Source organism: Zeugodacus cucurbitae, chromosome 5, assembly GCF_028554725.1.
Source record: "Zeugodacus cucurbitae isolate PBARC_wt_2022May chromosome 5, idZeuCucr1.2, whole genome shotgun sequence".
NCBI classification, from domain to species: domain Eukaryota; kingdom Metazoa; phylum Arthropoda; class Insecta; order Diptera; family Tephritidae; genus Zeugodacus; species Zeugodacus cucurbitae.
In genome coordinates this window covers 5,337,110-5,364,453 of record NC_071670.1, presented here as the reverse complement: position 1 = coordinate 5,364,453, position 27,344 = coordinate 5,337,110, and the positions used below count along the sequence as shown (strand labels likewise).

The 27,344-nt window shown below is 34.3% G+C and overlaps 2 protein-coding genes across 7 annotated transcripts in view; one reads left to right on the top strand and one right to left on the bottom strand.

Moving 5' to 3' along the window:
• LOC105208533 (uncharacterized protein CG43867) overlaps nt 1-27,344 on the bottom strand; it is a 349,073-nt gene that overhangs the window by 310,307 nt on the left and 11,422 nt on the right. The gene's annotated exons all lie outside the window — the stretch shown is intronic.
• On the top strand, nt 14,399-18,334 carry LOC105208772 (mucin-22). Its single transcript, XM_011178803.3, has 3 exons — nt 14,399-14,785; nt 15,535-17,877; nt 17,979-18,334. Exons 1-3 carry the CDS (start codon nt 14,737-14,739, stop codon nt 18,191-18,193), a joined length of 2,607 nt encoding a protein of 868 aa, XP_011177105.2. The 5' UTR covers nt 14,399-14,736; the 3' UTR covers nt 18,194-18,334.

The window sequence follows — 27,344 nt, the reverse complement described above, 5'->3', positions numbered from 1 at the left end:
TATGTAGTCAAATGGCTTCAAATGAGGTGTCAAGTGAATTTAAACTTGACTAATTTTACTTTACAATGTTCAAATGAAGAAAATCAGAAAAGGACACACGTGAGGACAAATATGGGGTCTCGAGATGGTAATTATTAGTCACATGAGCTCGAATGAAGGGTCAAATTAAAGGTCATTGGAGTCTAATGAAAATGTTATGGGACCCGCATCTAATAGAATAACTTTCGGACTTGACTTTATACCATATATGAACTTCAGTGAGTATGTAAAATAACTTAACTGCAGTTTAGTGCCGTAAAAGCATGAAGAAGTTGCATGCAACATTCATTTACTGGCAAAATCCCCAAAATTATCGCACAAACAAATTTCAAAAGAAATTGCCAAACAACTGAAAAGCCGCCAAATCCCTTTTACTACACATGCCAATGCAAATTCAAAGCGCCTAAAAGAGAGCTGAACAGGTCTTGACAGCGAAATGTGCGCAAAATTTATGATTACTTTCCCGTTACACTATTGCGCTTAGATTGCTGTTGCTATTTTATTTTTACTGCTTTTTATTATTGTTGCTATTTTCATTTTATTGTTGTTGTTGTTGTTAACGGGTATTACCGCGTAAACGCATCCGTCCGCTCAACAAAATCCGGACATGTGGCAAAAGAATAATACCAGACGCCGCCAAATATCAACAATAGAAAAATTGTTGCCATGCAAATGTGCAATCTAGTTGTTGCATGTGTTGTTGTTGTTGCTATTGCCGGCGAATGTAGCATTTGTTAAATCGCGCATGAGTATCGGTGTGTGTTTGAGCGTTTGCGGCATGTTAATGCCAAAGCTACACATTTGTGGGCAAAGCAAGAAAAGTAGTAAGCATACAACAAGAACAACAACAAAAACAATACATTGCAATAACAACAACGCGGCAAATGCAAAAATTGCCTCAAGCCGCGGCGTATGTGAGTGTGTCTGCGCGGAAATTTAAATTGCACCAGGTGCACGCATGACCCAACGCTGCACAAATACCGCAACAATAACTACACAAACACATTGTCGATTGTTGTTGTTGTTGTTCCTACAATTTTTTTTTTCTGATCCCCTACTTTATTGCATACTTGTAGGGGCGCAGCAACTGAAGCAATTGTAGCAATATTTGCTTTTCTCCCGCCACGAATGAAACAGCTGTAATAACAACAATAACAACGACAATAAGACAACAACACATGTGTTTGTTCTTGTGTAAATGCGCACAAATTGCAATCGCAATAGCAACGCAGGTGGCTTTGCCAAATACATTCGTTTGCAGGTTACGCATACGCCCCGTACCATATCTGTAGAGGGCGCATGTACGAGCGCACGGCTGCAACGCGTATGTGCGGTGAGATTAATGTTCGAGCTGCAGCTGGCACTTAAAAGGCTAAAAACTCGCTGAAACATGTTTATAAATGTTGGCGTGTTTGTTGTTGTAGTTTTTTTTTTGTTGCTGTAGCTGTTGATTTGCTATGCTTTCTAAGCGGCATAAAGTAAGAAAAGAAATGGTGGACTCAGCTGCCTGATTTTCTAAACGCAAAGCGTATGTGAGGAGCTTACGTAATTTCATATATATTTTTCGCGTTAAAAATTTAAGAATATTTACTAAAAATTAAACAAAATATTTAATAAGAAAATTTAATTTTTTAAAGTCTGACAAGTGACAGCTGACAGTGGAAACTACAAACCTATTGTATTTTTTCTTCCTTTTTAATCAAATACTATTTTATTTCGAGCAAAAACGGTTTAACTTAGAAATATTTGATCGTTAGGCGTTAGATTAACAAGAAACCCAAAATAGCGCATGACAGCTGACAGCTGACAGTGTAATGTACGATGTTTTTGTGTCACTTTATTTTTTTTTTTAGCAGAAACTCTTTTATTTCGAAGATAACATATTTTAAATAAGAAAAATAAATTTCTAAATAAATTATATATGACTGCTGACAACTGACAGCATATAATTTAAAGGCTAAGATAGTAAAGATATCTAATTGATAGCAAAGTACAAAAAGTGTATTTGATTAAAAACTAATTGCAATTATTTTATTATTAATCAATTTAAAAAATAATAATAGAGTGACAGCTGACAGCTGATGGTCATAAAGTGTCAATTTTTTTAACAAAAGAAAAATAAAAAGAGTATTTTGAGCACCTATTGTCTTAATTCAACGAAAAATAATGCTGTAGATATAATAATATGCATTATGTATTAAATATTATATATTATATGACAGCTGACAGGTGACAGAACAAATTATGAATAAAAGAAATTATTTTATTTTATTACTAATATCTTTAGTTACATCAAATTTCGCAAAGAAATAATGCTGGGTACGATATATGTGACATGACAGCTGACAGGTGACAGAACAAATTCTTCAACTAAAAACAAATTTGTTTTTTTTTATTATTTTTTTACCTATATCCTAATAAGTTACCTCAAATTTCAACCAGAAATAATGATATTTGTGACATGACAGCTGACAGGTGTCAGAACCAATTATGAAGAAATAATTTATTATTATTTTATTTTATTATTAATTTAGCTTGTGCGTTGTAAATTGGTAAAAATACAAATTCCCAAATTATTGTAAAATATCGGCTGACAGCTGACATTTCTGGAAAGATTGGCAGCTGACAAATACAATGTCTAAGATTCAATGAGTACAGATGCATTGTTACTGTTAAATGTTTCTCTAAAACCTATCCATAATCGCGACTGTTATACAAATTAACGAATAAATAGCGATTTAAAGAAAAATGACAATTGACTACTGACAACTCACGATTGCTTGACAGATTGATAATGGCGGATTGATATAGATCGAGGACTTAGTTTAGGAAAATCTACTACTCTTGTATTGAAAAGAACTCTAATATGAGTACCCTCAAATGATAATGCTAGGTTTCAACAGGCAGTAGACTGAATGTTTTTTTTTTCACAGTGAAATGTTTTGCTTCGCAGATGCATACTTATAGGCGATATCCTATATACACACGTCTGGTAGTATGCCCATTTTATGCTTCCTTTGTCTATTGTGCCATTTTCTAAGCCATACCATTTGTTTATTTTTGGTTTTAGGCGATTTAGTAGCACAAACTAGTCAAAGAATAGGGAGAACGCAAGAAAATTGAAAACGGAAATGGCAAATAGGAAAAATAACCCTTTCGATCCGAACGGGTCCTATGTGACCCAGTGTATTTTCAAAGATGCCTAGCGTAGAAAATAAGTGGTTAAAAAGTTTAAATTAGCCCCTTTTCGTTGCTTATACTATTCTTAACGGTATTTGTTTACATTCTTGGTATTTTAAATAATAAACACGTGTTCATTTGCCAAATAGATATTTTCAGCATTAAGTACTGATCGGGATAAATGTGTCCCATCAAAAAATACTGACGGGACATATTTGTCCCAACCCCTCCCTCCGCCGCTGATTCATTGAACTCGTTTTATTATGCGAAATAAGTTTTATTTACTTCAACGGCAATCGAAAATCATAATTTTATAGGCATTTTGATAAAGAAAATATTATTTTTGATTTTAATTTTGAATAAATATGTTTTTTTTTCTCAATTTTAAAGAAATTTATTTAAAAAAATGTAATTTTAAAGAAAAATTAATTTTTAAAAAATTTTATTTTTAAAGAAAAAAAATTTAAAAAACAAAAATAAATAAAAAAAAAAAAACAAAACAAAAAATTTATAAAAGAAGAAAATTATCGAAAATCATAATTATTTTAGGCATTTTGATAAAGAAAATATTATTTTTGATTTTAATTTTGAATAAATATGTTTTTTTTTCTCAATTTTAAAGAAATTTATTTAAAAAGATGTAATTTTAAAGAAAAATTTATTTTAAAAAATTTTATTTTAAAAGAAAAAAAATTTTAATATATTAATAACAAAATGAAAAAATTAATTTATGCAATTTTTAATTTTAGAGAAAAATTTTGTGTTATAGTTTCTGAGAAAAGAATTAATAAATCGGTTTTTAAAATTATTTTTTTTTTTAATTTGCCTTTTTAATTTTACTTGTTCATAAAATATTTTTTTATAAATTTTTTTTACTGTAAAAACTTTTAATTTTTATCCACTTTTGTACCAGCAGTGAAATTAAAATTAAAAAGGTTAATCATATAATTCTCATATTGAAGCACTCTGTATAGCACCACAAAATTGCATTCATGCGTGTATTATCCACAGAATCCGCACGAATGCGAACGTATACCAGCAAAACGAGCGGAACAAAATCAAAACAATAAACAAACGCTTGCAACAACAACAACAAACAAAGATTGCTATCCTTTACAGCAACACAGCAACAATATAAAAAAACAACAGCAACAAGGCTATAAAGGCAAATAAATCGCAAATACGCTTTTGTAGCCAGCTGCTAAACGTAAAATTGCAACTAAATACCGGCATAGCTTAGACAATAGCCACCACGAAAGTAACAACAATAAAAACAACTATAAAGTTTACAACAACAAGGAAATGTGAAAATGGGCGCTCACACTAACTTTTGTACGCTTACAATTTGCTTACAGCAATTTCGCATTGCAATTGTAAGACTGCAAATGTAACGGTTTGCCGAAAAACAAAACGAAAACAACAATAACAATAACAACAAATAGCAAACAATAATGTGTGGCTATGTAGTGGTAGTGCTGTCACATTTGCATTGAACGCAAGCGGCAAGAAAAAAAATTGCTTACAAAAACGGTATAATCGATTTTCTTTACCACAGTGGCGTTGCCAACTACATAAATACGTTGATTCGATGGCATTGTCAATATTTGCTGGTGCAGTTGCAGCAAAAACGCATTGTGCAAATAATGCAAGCGCGCTAAAAAAAATACCGTTGAAATTTCCCACAAAAAGTGTTGAACTGAAAAAAAAAATGCTGTGTTGAAAGCGAATTTTCGCCGAAAATTTCGCACAACACGCAGGTGAGTCTGTGCATGGCAGTTCATTTAAGCTGCATTGTGTGTGCGAGTGTGGGAAATTTGGTTATTTCAGTTTTTCTATAGCAAATTTGTTGCCAAATTTTTTCAATGACTAACTGTGTGGGTTTTTTAGCTCATAACCAATTTTATTTATTATTAATTAAATTATTTGTTGCAATTTTTTTAACATTTTTTATGCAGAACCATTTGTCAGTTTTTAATTACATTTGCCTTCAATCGCTTTTATTTTTAGTATAATAATTCTATATAGTTAAATGGTAAAAAAATACTGTCACCAACATTGACAATAATTAAATTCGCTAGAACGCTTTGTGATTTTAGTAGAATTAACAAAAAAGGTGCTACTGTTTAAATATTGAACTGGCACTTAAGTGATATGCATTTAGCTAAAAATTAAATAAAATATTTTGAAGTGCTGCATTATTAGTAAATTGTAGCTATATTTTAAATAATAAAGTACTTCAATTAATTTTAATTAAATTAATAGACAACCGATGACTCATATATATATATTTGAAAGAAGTTTTTAAGTGTTACGTGCATAATTTATCCAAATTTTTTTGAAAGAGCTGTATTTTGCAAAATTTCCCCAACGGGATATTTTTTGAATATACATTATATCTACCTATTTTACTTAATTTTGTATCTTAAAATCAAAACGACGTTAATTAAACAATTTCCAACAAATTACCCTAAAGGGAAATTTTGTTTTTAAGCAACAAACATGTATTTTACTGTTAAAAATGTACGAAAATATAATAATTGTTTGAAAACACACAAGCGGAAAAATTACCCAAAAGGGAAATTTTCTAATTTTTACTGAAATTCAATATTTAAACTAATTAATATATTATTTCATTTATATAAGTTTTCAAGTGTCTCAAGCATTATAGAAATTTTTATATATTAATATCAATATTTTTCAATGTAGCACAATTTTAGTAAATTTCCCAAACGGGATATTTTTGGGATATTCATTATATCTACCTATTTTACTTAATTTTGTGTCTTAAACTCAAAGCAAAGTGGATTAAACAATTTCCAACAAATTACCCTAAAGGGAAATTTTGTTTTTAAGCAACAAACATGTATTTTACTGTTAAAAATGTACGAAAATATAATAATTGTTTGAAAACACACAAGCAAAAAAATTACCCAAAAGGGAAATTTTACAATTTTTGCTGGAATTCAATATTTAGACTAATTAATATATTATTTAATTTATATAAGTTTTCAAGTGTCTCATGCATTATAGAAATATATATTTATATCAATATTTTCCAATGTAGCACAATTTTAGTAAATTTCCCAAACGGGATATTTTTGGGATATTCATTATATCTACCTATTTTACTTAATTTTGTGTCTTAAACTCAAAGCAAAGTGGATTAAACAATTTCCAACAAATTACCCTAAAGGGAAATTTTGTATTCTTGCAACAGCCATATATTTTATTGTTAAAAAATGTACGAAAATATAATAATTGTTTGAAAACACACAAGCAAAAAAATTATCCAAAAAGGGAAATTTTCTAATTTTTACTGAAATTCAATATTTATACTAATATTGTAGATTGTAATATTTTAGACGAATAAAGTTTTTCAGTTTTTTAGAAAAAATAAATTATGTATTATTTTCATAATTCTAAGTTAAAAAATTGTTTTACAGTATACTTTCATAAGTATTTTCATTTTAAATTCAGTTAAACACAACATTTCCTACTCCTCTTTCAGTTCCAACTCTACTCTTCTTCCCACCTTTACTCATCAATTTTAATTACACTCTTTATTGCACCTTTTCACAGCATTGCTTCCACTGCTTTGTTTTTTACTACCTCACCGTTAGCCATGCAACACTGATTGCATACATTTTATGTATAATTTTCAATTTGCTCACTTCAATTTTATGCTGTGTAATAAAAAGTTGCTGAAAGTTGAATTATTCCCATTTTTATTGCGTGTAGTTTCAATTAAAAAGTGAAATGAAATTTCCGCGTAAAAAGCAATGGCGACAATGTTGTAGACAAGCGGAGTAAAAAACATAATTCCAATGAATATTTAATTTTTCAACTATTTTATTGTTAAAAAAAAAATTTATGTTTGGACAATAGTTGTTTTTTAAGCAATTTGTGGCTATGAAATTTCTCGCAGCGGTGGAGCACAAATAAAACAACTTAGTACAGCTTACAAATAAATAACAAGCTTTATTTAGTAGAATATGAAGCTGGCATAAATATTGTGTATGTAAATACACTACCTTACTGTTACTTGGACACACTGAATGCACCTTAACGCAGCTTACTTTATATTTACTTACTCCAGGTTATCCTGCTGCATGTAAACACAGACTAACATACTCGACCAGCAAGCAATTGTTTCAAGGTATTAAGAGATTTACTCAGAATGCATAAAAATACGAGTCTACCGACTCTTTGTGGTTACAAAAATTAAAAAAAATATAAGGATGTGTGCAGTTTTTATTTACATTCTTTTATAGTAACCGAAATCCAACTCTACAAAAAATACCAAAAAAGGAATTTTTTTGCTGGCCCCAAAAATGCATTTAAATGAAATTGTATACAATTTTAAAACATTCCTAGATCACTTTCATATTAAACTACACCTTCTGAAAAATATCCCTTAATGGTATTTTTTACATGTTCAAATTTTTATACCATTTTCTTCATAATAATTCATGTAAGTATTGAAATTTTAGAATAAGCAGTTATTTTAGAGATTTCAGCTGCACTGAGAGAGTGTTAATAATAATAATTTAATAATATTAACAAATATCCCAAACAGAAAATTTTGAAGTATTTTTTTTTTCATTATTGTTCCACTTGAGATCAAGTTATAAAGTGAGCAACAAATGGAAAAATCAATAGCAAAAAATTTCGCTTTAGGGAAATTTCTTTTATTTTTAATAATATTTGCGGTATCAAAGGAAGAAAAATTTGTATAAAAAATCGATTTTAGAATCGATTACCCCAAAGGGTAATTTTATTTTTTCTTGAATCCTGTATCCTGTTCAACACAAATATTTTTTCATTATTATTCCGTTTGAAATCAAGTTATAAAGTGAGTCGAAAAATCAAGAGCAAAAAATTTCCCTTCAGGGAAATTTCGTTTTCTACGAATTATGTTTGTGATATTGATAATTATACACCAGTGGAAACAATTTTGTTTAAAAAATAAAATTTCCGAAAATTTCCCTAAAGGGTAGTATTTTTTCTTGTAAAATATGAGTTTAATGACATTTATGCACCGAAAATGCATAAATAAAAGATGTTTGACTTGCAAGCAAATTTCTTTTATTTTTAATAATATTTGCGATATTGATAAATATGTACCATCTGGAAGTAAATTTGTATAAAAATCAATTTTCCGAAAATTTCCCCAAAGGGTAATTTTACTTTTTCTTGAAAAAAGTAAAAGAAAGTCTCCACTGTATGATTTTAGTTACAATAGCATGAGTTTAATGACATTTATGCACCGAAAATGCATAAATAAAGCTGTTTGAGTGAATGTATGGCGTATGTAATAAATACCGGATGTTAAATTACAGTAAGCTGTATACGCAATATTGAAGTTTACAATGTAAGTATATATGTTTGGAAGCATATGCATAACTATTGCATTAGTATAATATGCAAGAATCTATCAAATATAGCTTATATGCATCGTCTTAACTGCCAACAGCCGCTTGCGCCGTAAATTAGGCTAACTTTATGGATTAAATATGTATTTGTGGCTAAACATATATTTAAATATGTATGGCAACAGCAACGATAAGCGCATAAATTTAGCAACAAAATATTTGTATGCGCCTAAGCCTGCACTACACTTAAGACGACATGTTGTAACAATGCGCCTAGCTATGCATATAGTACTCTTCACTCGCTTCACTTCTTTCGCATGACGCCAAGGCTGCGCTTGCTATGCAAAATCTACCATTATTACGGCTAATTGCAGTTGACATAGCATAGCTTTAGGGGTAAAGTGCACTTACAGCAGCAACAACAACTTGCAATTTCGTGTAGCAGCTATTTAAGTGTTTCCGCTACGCCTAATTGTATGCTATAAATAATTACATGCAGTGAGAGAGCTAAGACGTTGCAGCTGCTACACGATGACGGTATGACGAGGCTCATTGCCTTGCTCAAAAGCCGCTTGAGTGATTGACATGTGGGAAATATGTCGACGTCAGTTGAAGCGCCTAAAATCATGCTACGTCGCTTTGGAAAGCATATTTTGAGCAAATATTTCGAATGAAAGCAGGCGAAATTGAATTTTACAGCGTCATAAAATGTCTGCCTCTGTGTATTAATTAGATTTTTGCTGTAAAATGACAAATGTTGACAGTTTAAATGTCATTAGAGCGCAAGTTATGTCAGCAAGCGCGGCTGTCTGTCTGTCTGGCTGCAAAGCTTGCTCTGGCTCTGGTTCTGCTTTTGATATCCTCCACAGCTGTGTTGATTTCGCCATAAAAATGTTGTAAAATTGTTGAAAAACATTTTCATATTTGCTCTTTGTTGTGCATATAAAAAACACATAAATCGCATAGCATATTTATTGGCGTAGAAAAGCTTTGAGCTAATGCGGCAATTGAAAAAATTATAGAGTCGCGTGTATATTCTTTATTGCAATGCAAAACAGCAACAGCTGTGAATTGTGACATTTCTTGCGTAGCTAATGAATTTAAAAATGTTTGCTAAGTGAAATTTTGTTGCCTACATCTTGGCGCAATTTCATATGCTTACACAAGTAAATAACCGTTCAAGTTGTAAGCGTCGCATTGACAGACATGGGTGGGTGGTATATCGAAATTAAGAAAAGGGGGCTAGACCCAATTAAAAAGTTGTACGTCAAGTGCAGTGTGCGCAACAAAATGAAAAATTACCGTTACAACGTAGACTGTACAACTAAACACTCGTCAAGCTTATAAAAGCTGTAACTGTGTGGCACAGCACGAACCAAAGCCAGCGTAGTAAAAATGCTACACAATAGTAAAGCCACTGCACACTGAATTCAAATTTTCATGTAGTAAACGCCAAAAAGTATGCATTGAAAAAGGCAAAAACCCACATACAAGCAATATGGATGTGCTTGTGTTTGCTATGGCACCACAATTTGCCTTCAATAACGTTTAAGCTTGTTATTTTTCGACGCGCATACGCTACTTGGCACACCACGCCCCTCAAAAGAACACACACAGGCATCCTCCATATCCACACCCAACTGTTAACTGCTAACCCACGCCACAATTCTCGCTTGCGCATGGCAATTGTTGTGGACAAGCAAGTTACACTTGATTTGCTTTGAATTGCTGTGCATTCACATACGCTATCGGCCATTCCCACATTGTGTTGCATATTTTTGTGCGCCAAACTGGTTTTCATACAATAATTTTTGTATTTTTCATATTAATTTTTTTTGTGTTGTTAAACGAAATAAATCAATATTTCTGCATGATTGCCATTGAATAGTCGTAAAAAATCTGTCAACTGCAGTATTTTTGTCGCGCGTAAGCCCAAATAGAGGGCCAAAAAAGCCCCACTTCACAAAAGTGTGTTGAAAACCAATTGGAATGTGACTAAGTACCATATTTCTATCGAATTCATTGCTCTCTCATTAAGTTTGACTGCTGGAATAATTTAAATTTTAAATTTCATTCGTGAGTTATTTTCGTTTTGTAATTCTTACACTGTTTATAAAATTAGGTATAGAAGAGTAAGCAGAGTGATTCGGAATTTTTTATAGCCTAAAAGAATCTTAGTATTAAGCATTAATTTCGTAGCTCTGGCTTGCATAAAGTTCCCCAAATCCTGCTCTTATTTCAATGAACCCGGTCGAGACGTAGAGAGTTCTGAAGTAGGAAGTCCACTGGACGAAGAAGAGATACCAAACTATATATTTCTCAACTAATGTTCTTAAAACCGAATCGATGGTACTATTGTGAAAAACAGAAGACATATGTTCGAACCATGAGCTCTTCTTTCCACAGAAAGACCACATCGGGCCGAATAAACAACCTTGACCAGACCTCTTTAAGTTCACTCACAGTTTTAAAGAACCTGACTAAATCTCTTCAAAAACGGTATATGTTAGCGAGAACACAGGGAAGTAAAAATTTTTTCTGACGCCTATTACAACTATACAGTTTAAGCTATCAACTGAGGTGATGATAAATACTTCTATAACAAAGAAACAACAAGAAACACCCGATCGAAAGTATTTAAGAGTAAAGTAAGGATATATCCTTTTAACGGATATTACTTCCTTGGACTAGCATCCTTTCTGGTTGATAAAGACATAATCAGACCAAGAAAATATAGTACTCGAAGCCTAGGTATAGCTACCTCCTAAGAACCGAGGGGACTTCGCTCGAAAGTTTCTAAAGAACGTTAATTATCGATGAACAGTAAAGAATAATGAATCTGTGATGTTGGTCGAAAGCTTGGAACCACAAAAGCCATATAGTAACCATAATCGACGAGTGAGGTAATACCACGAAAGGCGATTCTGCGGTACCATAATTGAAATAGTTAAACGAAAGCTGAGACCCACATAATAGTGGGAGTGAAGTAATCGCACGGTAGCCGGTTCTGCAGTACCTGAATTGTTTGACTAAAGCTTGAACCCACAAGTCATATAGCAACCTTAATAGAAGTGTGAAGCCGATTCTATGGTAGCGGAATTTACACGGATCTTATCCGGTCAAGGACTGTCCTTTCGGCGATCTAACCCTGTTCGGAGCATTAAGTTCTAAACTGTAAAGCGAAGTAATCGTAACCAACAAAGCTTAGGTGACTCAAACTTAATTGAAGAATGCCTGATGAACCACACTTCCGGAAGATCAACAGGATGCAGGAAATACAGACCAAAGCGTGTGCAAATATTTCGCACTCCAATTACACATTACCGATAACAGCGCATTTATTTTTCTGCACTTTATAGCAAATCCTCAACGAGCTTAACGATTGCGCTGCTGCACTGAAGCACTTAAAATGTATTTGCTCAAGAAAGTGCTCAGATTTTACAACGCTTAGGTCCAATACTAAATATATTTACTATGTGCTAACTGTAAATATGTTCTTTTATGGTACTCGTATGTAATGACACGCTTCTCTGTTTACATGCCACACTTAATGGTCAACACTCAGTGTTTGATAATGAATTGCTCGACATTCATAATTTATAGTTGTTGTCATATTGGTTTTCGTCGTCTGCTCGCTCGACGTGCAACTACTCGACAATGGCGGAAACACTAAGGTACTTAAATGCAAGTGTTTAATAGCCGTTGGGCTCTAGGAAAGGGCTGTGAAGTGTTTGCAAGCTCTGCAGCTCTATCAAAGCTTGGTTGTGGGTGTGCGCTCAGCAGGTTTGAGGTAAGGTTAGTTTGTCTTCGCATTCTTCTATTTCAACTGCTTCTAATAGAGAAGCTCATAAGCTCGTGGTTGGTTATGCACAGCTGTGGTCAAGTGTCCATTCTAGTGAAGGCTGTTGAGCTGTTGAGAGATGTGCACTGTCACTTGCTATTTTTACACTCTTCACTCAACTAATTGCCTTTATTAATGGTCACTTTTACGGTTAGTCGGCAATGTCACAAACTTCAAGCGAGATACATATGTTAGAAGCTGTTGGTGGAGTTGAGACTTTCGAAGAAGGGGTTGAGCTCGAAGGTTCCATTGGATCGAAGGTTGGACGAGTCGGAATGATCTCATAAAATGCGGAATATTCTCCATGGGGTTTCCAGCTTTCGTAAAATCTTTAAATTTCTAGAAGTCTAGATTCGTAGCACATAAGAAAGAGAGTTATGACCCGGAAAAGATCCTTAAACGGGATGTTTGAAAATCACGTAGAAGCCACTTAAAATCCAAATTTGGTATGGTAATTCCAGAAGCCTCTTATTCCCTCCCGAAAACTTCAGGTTCACAAGAATCGAGATTTTTTTAAGGACTGGGTAACATAGGAAGGGACCGAAAACGAACCGGAGGTTGTTTTTGTAAAATCTAAGAAAGAATGTATTTAGTTAGAGAAATACAGTTTTAGGTTTGGATGTTGGGTCTGAAGATATGTTTTATAGCCTTCTACTTTAGGGAAAAGGTTCAAAAATCATTGATTTCGTATACTTTTCACATTTCAGTATCAGTTATAATTATCTTCAAAGCTGGAGATTCCCAGAAGTGCAGATTCTTAAGGGAGGGGAGACAAGACAAGAAGATTCCGTAAACGGGCCGGTATAGTGAAATCTACTGGAAAAATACAGTTTGTTGTTGTAATAATAGAGTAGTAGAGAATAAAAAGTTAAAAAATTGAAGTTGTGGAGTAAGGTGGTGGGGTTTTAAGGATGTTTTAACGGTTCTTTACTTCATGTGGACTTAAATTATGTGTGCCTGGCTTAAAAAGTTTACTTCAATTTAAGTCCGGGGAATTTAATAATAAAATCAAAAAAATTTTGAATTCTCAAAACAAAAGCTAAAAGATAGGGTTGCCACTTATACGGAAATAAAAATTAAAAAAAAACACAAAAAACCAAAAATTAAAAAAAAAATATTATAAAATAAAATCTTTTACTACAGAAAAAGGCTTTATATACATCTTTTGAGTATAGGGTTGCCACCAATGTGTTATATTTATGTAGTAATGTAGGATTTAAAGCCAGTCAAGAAGAAGAAGAATGTACGATTTAATAAAATATTAAATATTTGTAGTATGTGAAAGATTAAATTTTTTCCTCTATAAATATATATTTTTTTTAAATAGGCAACCCTATCTCAGGAAGAATTTTAAATTAAAAAAATAATATTGAAATTTAATTAATATATTGATATGAAAAGAAAGATATTGGAGAAATATTTACTAAATTCTCTTTTGAAATGAAAATCTATTTTATACAAAAATTAATTCATTTATGAATCAGAATGTTTAGGAGAATAATCGTATGATTAATTGATTTATCTGATATACATAAGAATTGTCAAATTCAACGATTTCATTCATCCCACTCTAATATATTTCTCATTATCACATTTGTTGTAATCAAATTTCTTACGCACCCCGAAAAAAATTACGAAATATTATTCGGAAATAATGATGAATCTCTGAATGCTACTTCACTTCACTGCCAAACCAACTTGTAATTATCAATCATTCGACATGAGAAACAGCGATGATTACACTACGCCAACATTAGTGGCAGCGAAATAGGGCACAAGAGCGGCAAAATAATACATCTGTCTAACGGTTGAACAATTTTATCAGCACATGATGTTAAGTAACAAACGCGCAGTGTAATAAGATAAAATAATTTGTCATTTCGTTAAGATAAAAATGGTAATTGTGAAAAGTGGAACTAATTGATGATGGAAGAATTGATGGAATTTCAGTTAGTGGCAACTAAATGAAGCCGCTGGATGTATTTCTTCGGTGCAGACAATTTGTGTGAAATAAGTGGAAAATTAAAATAATATTACAATCAATAAAACAATTTTTTTTTTTTTAATTCTAAAAAAGTTTTATAAAAAATTAATTATTAAAATAATATAAAAAGTAAAAAATATAAAAAATATATATATTTTTTATGAAATATTAATTTTTTATAAAAAAATATATACTACAAAAAGTGCCAAGTCCCGAGAAGTTTTAAATTTTAAAACTATAAAAAATTGATTTTACATAAATTCATAAAATTAAAAAAAAAATTCTAAATATTTTTTTCGAAAACCGCATGAAGCTGCAAAATGAAATTTCATCTATTTTTAGTTGTTCTACTATTTTCCATGAAGAGAGGTGAGTCAGAAAATATACTTGGAGTCCGTCTGATATTTGAATTTTCTATCGATAACTGATTGAAATCTTTAAAAGTAATGACAAGATATTCTAGTTTCGCATTTGATAACCGTTATCTTTGCAAAAGATAAAACAACGTGGTGAAGTACAAGAGAAGACATTCTTTATACTCATTAAATAAATTGCTCCGGCCATATATAAATAGTTTTGAGTCATTTGCATATTGTTTGCTTATTTTTCCTTTGTGAAAGACTTAGACTACGACAAAAAAGTCATTCCGAGACAATGTACCACCATACCGAACACTTATCAGAAGCGAATTCCGAATATTCGGAACTCTTGTCCGAAGTATCCAGGTCCATTGTCCATCATGAACCAATCAGAAACTCCGAATATTCAAAACTCTTGCCCGAACTATCCAGGTCCATTGTCCATCATGAAAAAATCAAAAAATCCGGATATTCAAAACCCGTGTCCGAAGTATCCACATTCATTATATAAATATCTTTCCGAGTACATACTTTTATCTATTCACTAATGGAGCTAAGCATTCCTTCATCGTCCAACCGTAAATACCGGCTATCCAAAAGGTATTAACTAAACGATAATCATAATAGTCTTATATGTTCAAAAAACTGCACATTTTCATCGACTGTTCAAACATGGTCTTGACATCCAATAGATCCTATAATATTTTATGAGCTAAAACCTATTTTATACTTCTCATAACTCAACTCTTCTCTTTACAGCCACTTCAGACTACATTGAATGCTATGTGTGTGAAGATTGCGAGGAAAATGAGGGTCAGTTAGTCTCCTGTGCATTACTTGGAGAGTTGCAATTAATAGATGCCGTAGTTGACAGCGATACAGATACCGCTCCACTTATCAGCACAACGCAGACGACAACCACCATAAAAGAGACTAATAATAGTTCCACATCCGCGAGTTTCGAGAATCCGACAACGACGACTGCGACTGTCAAACAAAATCTAACAACTACAGTTAGTATACCGAATCCTATAGACTCCATGGAATCTTATGAGGACTTGGATTGGGAACCACATGGCTCAGTAACGAATACAAAGCTTGATAGAGAGACAACGAACGGCACGAATACACAAGAGGAAACTTTGTTAGCCAACGGAACTGTGATTGCAAGAAATGAGACCTCCGAGGCAATTGTAGACGGCACCACAGTGCTGTTACCGGGAACTATGCCAACTGTGAAGGTTAATTTGACTTCCACTGTACATACAAATGTTACCACGAATACTACTGATATGCTCGGACTGAATACAACTACAATTGAGACTTTCTTGAACACAACTATAGTTGGCACAAGACCTAATGCCACCTCGGCAACAATACTTGGCAACGAAAGTTCTGGAAACGTCACTACAAATTTAAGTACTCTAAATACTTCTGGAACCTTAAGTTCTGTGGGACTTAATGGTACAAATTCACTCAATGCAACATCCGCTACTTCTGGAAATGTGACAGCTACAGGGATTTCTATATTGGGAAATGAGACTACAAGTTCGGTAGGACTTAACGGTACAACTCAAGTCAATTCAACCACCGTTAACTCTGGTAATGTGATAACCACAGGGATTTCGATATTGGGAAATGAGACTGCAAGTTCGGTAGGACTTAACGGTACAAGTCAAGTCAATGCAACCACCGTTAACTCTGGTAACGTGACAACCACAGGAATTTCGATATTGGAAAATGAGACGACGAGTTATGTGGATCTAAATGGTACAACACAAGTTTCAACAACCGCTAGTTCTGGAAATGTGACAGCTACAGGGATTTCTATATTGGGAAATGAGACTACAAGTTCGGTAGGACTTAACGGTACAAGTCAAGTCAATGCAACCACCGTTAACTCTGGTAACGTGACAACCACAGGGATTTCTATATTGGGATATGAGACCACGAGTTCTGTGGGGCTTAATAGTTCAGCAGTCACTGCAACAACTGTTAGCTCTGGAAATCTGACAGCTACAGAGATTTCGACATTGGGAAATGAGACCACTAGCTCAGTAGGACTTAACGGTACAATGCAATTCAATGCAACTACTGGTATTCTTGGAAACATAGCAGCTACCAGTTCTGTGGGGCTTAATGAAACAAATCAAGTCAATGCTACAACCACTAGTCCTGGAAACCTAACAAATATAGGAATTTCGACTTTGGGAAATGAAACTATAAGTACTGTGGTACTTAATGGTACAACGCAAGTAAATACAACTATTGGTATTCCTGGGAACATAACAACTACGAGTTCTGTCGGTCTTAATGGCACAGCTCAAGGCAATACAACAATCGTTAACACTGGGAACCTAACAACTACAGGTACTTCGATATTGGGAAATGAATCCATGAGCTCTGTGGATCTTAATGTTACATCTCCCGTCAATACAACAACTCTTAGCTCCATGGTGCAAAACGGAACAATACAAGGGTCAACTGTCAATGTTGGGAACTTAACAACAGCTGGAAATTCGAGTTTAGGAGCGGGGTCCATGAATTCCACATTCACATTGGCACAAAGCAATTATACAGCAACTGAAATCAAGGAACTGACCAATGCAACAAATGGAAATAGTTCTAGTATAGTATCAACTGCAAATATGAACGGAACATTAACAAATATTAACGGTGCTCCACAAAATGTTAACACAACAACCCTGTTAAATTTAACAGCAAATATTACAAACGAAGCGACTAAAATTAACGGTACTTCAAATTCAACCACATCTGCGTCAAATACAACAATTTCAAATAATGCACAAGCTGGAACTGTTATTTCTGAAGAATACTCTGACGAAGATGACAGCAAGTTCGTTTCGGATTCTGAAGAAGGTCTTCTGAAACGCTCGAAGACATATCACGAAAGGCTTGGCACTAACAAAAACACTGAGAATGCCGGGGGATCTGCCATAATGGCAGTCAAGCAAAGAAAGCCCTTCCTAGTTAAGCAGAATCCTGCAGACATTCTATTAAACAAATATAGCAAACTGAGGTATGCAGCAGGATTGAAGCAAGTAAACATAACCTACAAATGTTATACAGTGCGCGTTAAAGGTAAGACTACAGATTGGGTTTTTGGAAACCTGATAGATTCTAAATTTCATTAATTGAAATCTGGATGTCTTCTTCTTCTTTATTCTTAAATTTTATTTCAGGCAAAGATAAAGTGCAAGTCAACAAAGGCTGCATCGCAGTGCCTGCTAAACGGACCGCCTGCGAACTGTTGGCTACGAAATATGGTGAGACGGCGTTGCAGGACTGCAAAGTGTGCCCAGAGGGCAAATGTAATAATCGCAATCGAAGCAATAATTTGAAAATTTCTGTGGCAAGTTCTCTCTCAACGATTTTAATCGCTTGGTTGCTCAGTTGAGCTTGAGAGTTGCCACTAAAATTTGTTTTTTCAGCTTATTACAAACAATTAATTTTTAACAGTTTAAACAGAAGGATATGAAAATCTTTGTGCTTTCTTATATCAAATAAATTATCTGCTCGCTACTTATCATTCCTACAACTGTTATCTGATTTATAATAAAAACTTTAAGTGACAGGGTTGTATTCATAAAAATTTAGCACACACTTACACCTGACTGTCAGGCAAGAATAGCGGGAAGGAAGTCTTTTCATTTTGAAAAATGACACTTCCCCGTTAATAGTTTCAAAAGTAAACAAATGATAAAGATAAGAAAGTAAAGTAAAAGGTAAAAAATGTTAAAGGTCAGTAAGTCAAATGAAAGGTAAGGTAACAGCAACCATCAGATACTGATAAGCTTTGACTGAAAACACTTAATGAGTCTACGAACACAGAATTTTTTTTAGGTACAACCCTAAAAAATGTAAAAAGAAGAAAGAAAAAGGAGGAGAAAGAAATTGATAACATCAAAATGCGAACCCTCGAAAGTTTGCCGAAAAAATTGACGGTATCATGACAACTTAATGGCATCCAACGTGATTGCAACGCTGTGTGCGGGTTTCTGAGCATACTTATGCTGCGCAATTATGCTTCTCAAGTGCGTTGGGTGTGATTGCGACAATTTTACGCTAATGAATTCCAAGCGATGGGCGGTCTGCGGACAATAAATGAAATAAATTTAAATGGGAAGGTAAGTTGAACTCAGCAACAAAGCTTTAAGCTCAAATACTAAAGACGCAGGGAGTTCGAAGCTTTTCTGTAGAACTTCTCAAAGTCTTTGTGAAGCATGACTGGATTTTATATGACACATAGGAGACGATGGAAGTTTTAAAGGACTGAAGCAATTTGTGAATAGTTTTTCATGTCAGATGTTACTAAGATCTGTTAAGACCCAAAAGGGGTTTCTCTAACAATACAGAAAACTTGTTCGAACACGTTCAGTCAGAGTCGCAGCGCATATTTACCATTGACTATAAAGGTAGTCAATCCGAAGTAAGTGAGGACATTTAACTTAGGACATACTATCCTATATAAATAAGCTATGACTACATTCCATGGATCTGGAAGTTACTGATAAATGAGATTGATCGCTTAACTCACATACAACTGTTAAATGAGGCTAAAAGGTCCTCATATATATAGAAATTTTCCAAAACAAAAGCTCTGACAGACTATTACGAGCTTTCATCGAATAGTTTTAATAAAAACACATATCCGAGTCGACTGAGAGTAAGCTGGGGTAAATGAGGTGGATTATATGTGCATATACGCCTCCTTCTCTCCTTCTACTGAACGTTTGATTAACACCTAATGGTGGAATGTTAAATTCGGTTCTTTAATAACCTAAATAGAACCTTAGTAATTTGTGGAATAAAATAAGTGGTCCCTAGCGAGCTTTGTAACCATTCCACGGTGCTACAGATAATTAAGTTCAATGATTCTGACGGACAAGAGAAGGAGAAGGTACAATCTTCTATAAGAGTGTACAGCTACTGGCGTACGCCGATGATATCGATATCATTGGAAACAACACCGGCGCCGTTAGTTCTGCTTTTTCCAGACTGGATAAGGAAGCGAAGCGTATGGGTCTGGAGGTGAACGAGGGCAAGACGAAATATCTCCTATCATCAAACAAACAGTCAGCGCATTCGCGTCTTGGCTCCCGCGTCACTGTTGACAGTCATAACTTTGAGGTTGTAGATAGTTTCGTCTACCTGGAAACCAGCATTAACAGCAATAACAATATCAGCCTGGAAATTCAACGCAGAATCACTCTTGCCAACAGGTGCTACTATGGACTGAGTAGGCAATTGAAAAGTAAAGTGCTCTCTCGACGAACAAAAACGAAACTCTACAAGTCCCTCATCATTCCCGTCCTACTTTACGGTGCAGAAGCGAGGATGTTAACATCCGATGAGGCGGCACTAGGAGTTTTCGAAAGAAAGGTTTTGCGGAAGATTTATGGTCCCTTAAACATTGGCAGCGAATGGACGAAAGTGTCCCAACTCTGAAAGTTTTCGGTGCAGTATCTGCTGGTGGAAGCCGAGGAAGAGGGAGACCTCCATTCCGATGGAAGGACCAGGTGGAGAAAGACCTGTCTTCACTTGGTATTACCAATTGGCGCCAAACTGCCAAAAGGAGAGATGCGTGGCGCGCTGTTGTGGACTCGGCTATAACCGCGTAAGCGGTGTCTACGCCAGTCAAGAAGAAGAATAACTTAAAGGGAACATTGGTAACTTGTGAAATAAAATGTGACTTGGAGTCCCTAGCGAGCTCTGTAACCATTCCACGATGCTACAGATAATTAAGTTCAAAGATTCTGACGGGCGAGAAGGAACTTTGAGAGTCGGGACATTTAACCAGACAATAGCAGCTTCAGATGTACAGCAGACATGTCTTAGCTACCGGAACTTAGCCTGGATTTATATTAGTTGTGTTGTGGATTCTGGATGATGAAATGGAATTTTTTTATTCTGAACAAGAATAAAAGCAATAAAAGCTTTTTGGAAAAGTTGTCTATGGATTTGGTTGGTAGAAATGTTGAAATTTTAAGTCAAATGGCAAAAACAGATAAGAATTCATTGGTCTCGATCCAAACTACTAAACTCTTTATAGGAATAAGAAGGTACAATAATATATAAGGCTATTAAAAGCCGTCCAAAACCCAAAGTCTTACCTACCGTTTACAAATTTATGTCTACAAATGACCACTGAGGCCCCAAAAGCCTCACTACCGATCAAAAGAAGCTCTCACCTCAAAAGTTTTAGCTGTTTCTCACAACACCTACAAGGTTACTGTAAAACGCACCTAAAAACAATTGAAATAAAATTTTATGTAAAAAAAAATTCAATTGAAAGCGCCAAAATGCGATAAAATACGGAAGCAAGCAAGGAAATATAAATTCATATGCGCATACATACATACACAGGAAAGCATAAAATTTAATTCACTGCTATTTACAACTACAATAGGAACAACAACATGACCAAATAACACTTCGTATTGTTAATGAGATTTTACGCCTTTCACACGTGCTTTTAACAACTGTCAAATACAAAAGCCAATACAACAACAAAAAGGCAACAACAAACAAATAAGCAGCATAACTTTACACTTATGTAGATATGTATGTATGTATTTGGTGTGTAAACAATATTTTTAAAGGCACAAAACATGCATGGTTGAATGGCTGGCAAAGTAGCTTCCAAGCTTTTGAGAATGTGTGTATGTGTGTATGAGTGCATATGGTGTGAACAGGTAGCAAAATATGACTGCTTGATTTCATATACAAACACACAGCCATATTTACTTGTATGCACATTAAACCTGGCATACGGTTCAAAAAAGGTTGCTTAGAAAGCTTAAAAGCTTTCAAGGGTAAGTGTGTGCGTGTTGGTAAATTGAATAAGCGAAAAGCTATTGAAAATATAGCGACTAACCGAAAAATCATAAATGTGGCGCATTTATAGCGGTATTTTATTGCATTTGCGCGTTCGCACACAGGCGCAACCAAGCGCGTTTACACCAGTTTGTGTGTGTGTGTGCGTGCCACGAAATTTTATTATCACAAATTGAATTAAGTTGGCAGCGTGCTGCAGCGTACGTATGCATTTGTACGTGTTAGTTATAGTTATTGGTGAAATTCAATCAAAAGCGGGTTGTGGAGAGATTTAATAAGACATATTTCAAAGAGTTGGCGTGAGAGTTGGAGGTGTACTAAAAGCAAAAGGTGATAATGGCAAGCTGGCATATGAGTACTTGTATGCATGTACATATACATACATAAATGAGGTATAAATTTAATGTGTTCATGCTGAAGTTCATAAAAAGATTTTGCACCAGACGTAAGTGAAGTGAAACCGTATTTTAGCTTTAAAACTTCGCAACCGTAATATGAGAGGAAAGCCAAGTTCAAATAAAACCACGTCGACTTTTGCAATCTACTTTAAAACTCGATATGTCCAATTGGAAAACGCAACCTCTTACATAAAGGTAAGCTTGGTATCCATAAGACAACGCCCACTTTGGATGATATTTGTTATGACGAGAAAATCTGTACAGAATTTAGTTTTATTACATTTTTTTCTATTTTCTAGTTGGTCCCAAAAACATATGTGTGTCAATTCACAACCACTAAACCTAGCATAAGGAAGGTGGAAGTAGATTTAGTACCACCAAGCCCGTTCTCGCATAATTACATCGATATTAAGAGATTTTTACGTGTGCCTGTTGTTATTACCATAAAGGAGAGCTGTAGCCCAATAAGAAGCCACTACCTAGTGTAATGATCTGGTAATGTCGTATTTAATTGTAATATTGGTCAAAAGAAAATTTCGGATTCATTTTCTTTCCGAGAAGAATACTGATTGAGAAACTTAGCGAACTGTCTCAAATTAGGTAATAGAGCATAATATAGGAAGATGAGTATGTATGTGATTGGCGTTGCAACCGTTTAGCCGGTTATAGCCGAATCGACGATAGTGCGCTACTTCTCTCTCTCAGACGGCGTCAGTTGGAGATCCCAAGTGTAACCAGGTGGCTCTCCAACTGGTCCCTCCAACGGAGTGGAGGCCTTCCCCTTCCTCGGCTTCCTCCGGCGGGTACTGTCTCGAACACTTTTAGGGCTGTAGTGTTTTCATCCATTCGGACAACATGACCTAGTCAGCGTAGCCGCTGTCTTTTTATTCGCTTAACTATGTCAATGTTGTCGTATAACTCGTACAGCTTATCGTTCCATCGTATTCGCAGTTGCCAATGTTCAGAGGACCATAAATCTTGCGCAAAATTTTCCTCTCGAAAACTCCTAGTGTCGTCTCATCTGATGTTGACATCGTCCAAGCTTCTGCACCATAAAGCAGGACGGGAATGATAAGCGACTTGTAGAGATGAGTAGAAAACAATATTATTCCGAGCGAACTTCATAATATTCTTTGATTAACTTAAAAAAAATCTCGTCTCGAAAAGTCTTAGATCTACCTGCTTCGAGAGCATCATACAAGAAATATAGTAGAAATCAACATTCTTCAAAACCCTCTATGATCTCCTAAAAGACATTTAACTATACAAAATGCTTTTAGTCGCTCCATGAAGAACTCTCTGTTGATAGTACCTCTACAACCATCTTCTTTGAAAAGCGTCGGGGAGATTATTAAAATAAAGTAAGTGTAAATTACCGAATCTGTCCACCAGTTCCACAAGAACTATAATCTAATATGCTGGTAACACAGAAAAGTACCAGAAGTAGGTAAAAAATATAAATGTATACCATTTTGGATGGCTAAGAAACCCTATTACAATTAGATCGAAATCCTCTAGGAAATATATCAATTTCTTTCATTTCATTCCTTCAATAAAAATGAGTGTGTACTTCTCAAATAGTTTATCAAAACCAATTTATGTATTGTATGCACTCAGGATGTCTGGATAGGTTTAGTGATTTCTATTATAAACTCTTTAACTTAACTATATTCTCACAAGCGCTAAGCAATTCAACTACAGCATGAAATAATAACTGTAATTCTCATTTGCCGATAACGATTATTACACAAGATTTACCTTTAGATTGAATGATGGACTTCAAATGGCTTTGAGTTTGCTGATCTTCCGGTGATTCCATTTTAAATTACCAATAAGCTTTCTATTTTATATCAAAATCTCTTTAAAAATACCTCAGCAAATTTAAATAACTTCTCACAATCACAATTTAATACTTCAATTTATGTTTATAACCATACAAATGCTACTTAAATCCCAGGCAATTTTTATTAAATGATTTTCCCCTGAGTAACTACCTTTAAAAGGCTCCCGACTATAACAAATTGGCAAACTAAACAAATTTCTCAAAAACACAACTTAACGCACTTGAAAGCTGCCACCACTTTAGACCAACTACTTAAGTGTATACACACTCACACACCCACTCTCACACACATATGGAGGCAAAGCGTCAACCCTACGTTGAGCAAGCACTGCATGCAATCACATGCTCCATAAAGCGCATGAAACGTTCCACTTCCTTAGATTTCATCAGCATCAGCTATGTGGATTTGCTGAGTGGCTGCATATGTGTGTGCGTTTGTGCGCCTAAAAGTAGGCATAACCCCAACCGCTGAATTTCAAATAGTTTACTACTTTTTGTGACTTTTCTGCGTGCAACTTTAGGTTTACACCGAGTTTTTTTTTAGTTTACGCGCAATAGGCACGTGAGTTCACAAAATAAAATGAAAATTTGTAGAAGGGGAAGAAAAATTTTGCAGAAGAACTTATGACCAAACTCATACAGGAAACCAAGACACTCGTAGTCAGCAGAAGTCGTGCAATGGCAAGTTGACGAGTAAAATGACGAAAAATGCTAGCGTCTTACTAGCATATGAAAATATTTAAGTTATTATGTTGTTGTTGTTGTTGCTGTTGAAATTTTAAGTCACTCACACTTTGACGGTTTGCGCTTCAAGTGTGCAAATTGTGACGAGTCAAAGGTTAGATGAACGCAGGTAAAAGCTTGAAGTAATTTAAAGAGGGGGTTAGGAAAAAACCGAAAAAGTTCCGAAAATTCGGGATTATGACATTTTGTATTCTATTTAAAAAACATTATCGTTTCATTAAATAAAGAATGTTATAAAAAAATCCACAACAATAATTTTAATTTTGAAATCTCGAAATGAAGAAGAAAAAAATATAAAACCCCGAATTATATTATTATATACTGTGCCCAAAAAATAAGGTGACATTGTATTTATTTTGAAAATTCTTTTATTTATTCTTCCAAATCAATTTCATCCCCTTCAAAGTAATGCAATGCACTTATGCCAACGGATTTTAAAATCTTTGCAACACTGGTTGTAGTCACTTTCCGGGATGGCCTTCAGTTCCATCTGCGCTGCGGCTTGAATCTCCTCTATCGTATAAAAACGGTGTCCCTGGAGCGGTCTTTTGAGCTTGGTGAACAGCCAGAAGTAGCACGGCGCCAGATCAGGTGAATACGGTGGTTGCGGAACGATATGGGTTGAGTTTTTGACGAAATGATCACGAATTACGAATGAATTTTCGGTACCAGTCGAGATTTGACGCGCTTGAGGCCCAAAACATCCTTCAAAATAGTAGAGCCTTTCGATATGCCAACTTCATCAGTAAGGCCTCTAATTGTTAATCGACGGTTTTTCAACACCAAATCTTTGATTTGTTGAACTTGAACTTCGTCGGTTGAGGTTGATGGTCGCACTGGACGCTGTACGTCTTCGATACGTTCACGGCCGGCTTGGAACTCACTATACCACTTGTAAACATTTTTTTTTTTACATAGCCTCATCACCAAAGGCTTTCTGCACCATCCTCAACGTATCCGCAGCAGAAAATTGATTCCGTAAATAAAACTTAATGCAAATTCTTTGACATCGACATCGCAAAAAACGAAAAACTCACTTTTAGCAGCTCACAAAACGACACGTATCTCAAACTCTAATGAATATTTTGACATGAAATTTGACATAAATGTGACTGACTGTACTATCAACCTAAAAAAAATAACAATTCTCCAAATCCTTCGACGCGCGCAGTTTAAATTCAAGTGTAATTATTTTTTTGTGCACAGTATAAATTATACAGATGATCCTGAAGAAAATTCCGAGGAAATCTCTTTAGTTCGAAATTGTTATTTTCAAATCTCGAAATAGAGACTAACGAAATAGAGAAAAACCAAAAAAAAAGGTTAAAGGTAGAAAAAGAATTATATGCCATGATAAAAAAATGAAATAAATTTAACATTAATATTAAATTTTTGCATATTCCACGTCGGAATCCATTATAGAAGACTAACGGTATCTTCTATATTCTGTATTCGGATTTTAAATATGAAAATTCTAAATCGTGTGATACTTAATACATATATTTGCTGTCAAACAAAAAATTAACAGCAGAAAAACTCAGAAAAATAAATAAGATAAATTTTCATTCAATTCTCACAATTTTCTATATTGCCTTGAACTGAATTCTATCTCAAGACTAACCTATTAGAGGTGTTATCACAACATAATCCGTGAGGTCTGATCCATATGAATTTTATTACACACTCACTATTGACTCGAGTCTTTAGCATACTTTGAGGCACTATAAATTTCATTCCTTCAATAAAAAAATGTAATTCTCAACTGGTTTATGAAACAAATTTTATATATTAAATGTACTCACAGTGTCGATAATATAGGGTTCTTTATATTGTAAATGGGTGCCTAACATAATTCTAAACCCATAAGCCCACGACTCTCTACTATAGAGTGAAAGAATAACTATAATACTCAATTGTCCACCTCAAAATTAAAGAAAGTTCATATTGAGCTGCACCCAACTAAATGAGTAAAAGCTACTCTTCTTCTTAAACATCAAGCATTCCAACAATATACCAGCATTTAATCAATTTTCATAATCATCATAATAATTTTCACTGCCTACAGACCACATATTTGTAAGTAAATATCTCAAAGCTCATACTACTCATACAATTTTATTATAGACTTAGAAATAGTCTATATGGCACAACTATTAAATACAAATATGTCTTTCACTAACAGCAACTATTAACTTTTAAACAATAAGTCAACAAATATTTGCATCTCATCTATTGTTCTGCTATTTGCTTTGGTAATTTGTTGAACCCTTTGGCTTTGTTGCTATGGCTTCGTAGTGTAATCAAACCGAAATTGTGTTATGCGTACATATTGCGACTGGCTGAGTGACATTTCGAGGACCAGAGAGGCTGTTAGCAAATCAATTAAATGCAGATAACACATAATGAGACAGACACAAAACAGCAAATTGCCATTTCTATTTAAATATTATTTGGGGTTTCAAGGGTGGAGAGCATTAAGGAGGAATGTGTATGGAAAGTGGGTGTAAAAAGTGGTGTGTGAAGGTTGGACGAGTAAGCCGAGAAACAGTAAGGGAAGAGGCAACGTAGGGTTTCTGAAGTTCTTCAAAGCAACCAGACTAACTGAGGCTTCAATAATTATACCTTAACTCGTAGTAACTTATCAGCAAAACTAAAGAAGAGTTGCTTATAAAACCTAACTGCAGAACATCAGAACTAAAATCCTACAATCGGCAGGATCTAAGCTT

Excerpts from the sequence above, each read along its gene's own strand:
- LOC105208772 (XM_011178803.3), top strand. The coding sequence starts at position 14,737 with ATGAAATTTCATCTATTTTTAGTTGTTCTACTATTTTCCATGAAGAGA. Across the intron at positions 14,786-15,534 it reads ACTATTTTCCATGAAGAGAG|CCACTTCAGACTACATTGAA; the intron begins GTGAGTCAGAAA and ends TTCTCTTTACAG. Across the intron at positions 17,878-17,978 it reads TTATACAGTGCGCGTTAAAG|GCAAAGATAAAGTGCAAGTC; the intron begins GTAAGACTACAG and ends ATTTTATTTCAG.